We start from the raw sequence: 1543 nt of genomic DNA on the forward strand, positions 1-1543 counted from the left end.
ACACACAAAGAGAGAGAGAGAGAGAGAGAGAGAGAAAAAAAAAAAAAAAAAAAGAGAGAGAGATGAACAGATATCTACCACCTTGCTCAGTGAGCAGCCAAAGAGGTACAGTGAAGGAAGCCACCACCTGGTTGGCCAGCTCAGCCCAATCTTCCTGCTGGACCGGCCAGGCAAGGAAGTGCCAATCACTTTGTCATTGTCCCTAGCCCCCATTCTAATACCCACTGCACCCTAGTTCCCTCCTAGGGCCACCTGATCACAAGCAGGAAGCACCAATGGCCAGAAATGACCGGAGAAAGCCTCATTCATGACATACACACCTCACGGGAGGGAAAGAGGTTCTGGAAAGGTGACAGGCTACAGCCCTTCTAACAGGTTGCTTCCAAGGCGAAACTCAGCAAACTGTGCTGTCTCTTAAGATAGAAGCAGGCCTGCGGGAGGTGCAGGGCGGTTCGAGTCCCATCCCAGTGAATGACAGACCACCCCAGGAGTGGTGGAACCCAAAGTGTGGCTCAGCCTCTTCCTTGGTCTAAGCTCACTGGGTGGGTAGAGGCAGAACCTGGATTTCAGCAGGGAATGTGCAATCACCCGCCAATGTGTCTACCAAAAGGCTGTCAGCGCTTCTGCAGGGCAGGATCCTTCCAGCTCAGCATTTCAACGCCTGGGGAGCCCCCGCCCACGGCTGGCCAGACCGCCGGAAGCAGCAGGGACTGAGTGCGCCACAGCAGGGTAGGGGGCTTCGTGCCACTTGCACCACCCTACTTGTAGGCTCCCCAGGGCACTCTACGCCCCGGCCTGCATGCGCCAGGTTCTGCCCGCAGCGCACCCAGCCCTCAACGAGGAACCGAGGGTGGCCGAAGTGGGGACCAAGGTCATCGGTCTAGGGAGGCTTTGCTGCGATCCAGCAGACCCGACAGCAGCACGGGTTATATAAGCGGGAGAGCGCATACCTGCAGCGGGAACATGGCCGCCCGATTGCCCACGTAGCCGCGGACGACATGGCTCTGGATGGAGAGCACCCGGCACTCGCCCTCCATGCCGGGCAGACCGTGGTAGCGCGTGGCACAGGTGGTGTCACGGAATCCGGCTACCCAGGCCGCACACTCGGTCTCCGCTGCCGATTGCCTCTAGCACGCGCAGGCGCTGGGTTTGGACGCGGTGCCCGCCTCCTCTGACCTCAACAGGCCGGCTGCTAACCCGCGAGTCCCGAGCGGCGAGGGGCGGGCTGGAGGCGGTCCTGCGCGCAGGCCACGCCCCTACGGGAAAAGGGGACTTGTGGAATTGATCTGGCTGGGATCTTCTGTGCTGCAGCACGTGATCAGTCATCCCTTCTGCAAAATTGAGCCTGCACTAGCCAGCACTCCTGGGACACACCCTCCAGTCCATTCCTCCTCATTAGCCTGGGCTCTGATTACCCCCTGTGTGGCACTCCTGGGAACTTCTATCCAAAGAGCTCCCACCGAGCTCTAGCGCCCTAAGACTCAGAGATCCGAAGGATCCCTACTGCCACGCGGCCTGCATGGACTCCCAGACCCAGTTAAAG

At 59.5% G+C, this 1543-nt stretch overlaps 1 protein-coding gene across 1 annotated transcript in view; it reads right to left on the reverse strand.

Moving 5' to 3' along the window:
- Positions 1 to 1175, reverse strand: part of Pdxk (pyridoxal kinase) — a 31740-nt gene extending 30565 nt beyond the window's left edge. The window contains exon 1 of the mRNA XM_005360286.3: positions 951 to 1175. Within this exon, the coding sequence (XP_005360343.1) occupies positions 951 to 1037 (87 nt within the window). The 5' untranslated portion in view covers positions 1038 to 1175. The remainder of the gene's footprint in view (positions 1 to 950) is intronic.
- Between the last annotated feature and the right edge of the window lie 368 nt (positions 1176 to 1543).

The sequence above is a fragment of the Microtus ochrogaster genome, linkage group LG2 (genome assembly GCF_000317375.1).
Source record: "Microtus ochrogaster isolate Prairie Vole_2 linkage group LG2, MicOch1.0, whole genome shotgun sequence".
In the NCBI taxonomy this organism is placed as follows: domain Eukaryota; kingdom Metazoa; phylum Chordata; class Mammalia; order Rodentia; family Cricetidae; genus Microtus; species Microtus ochrogaster.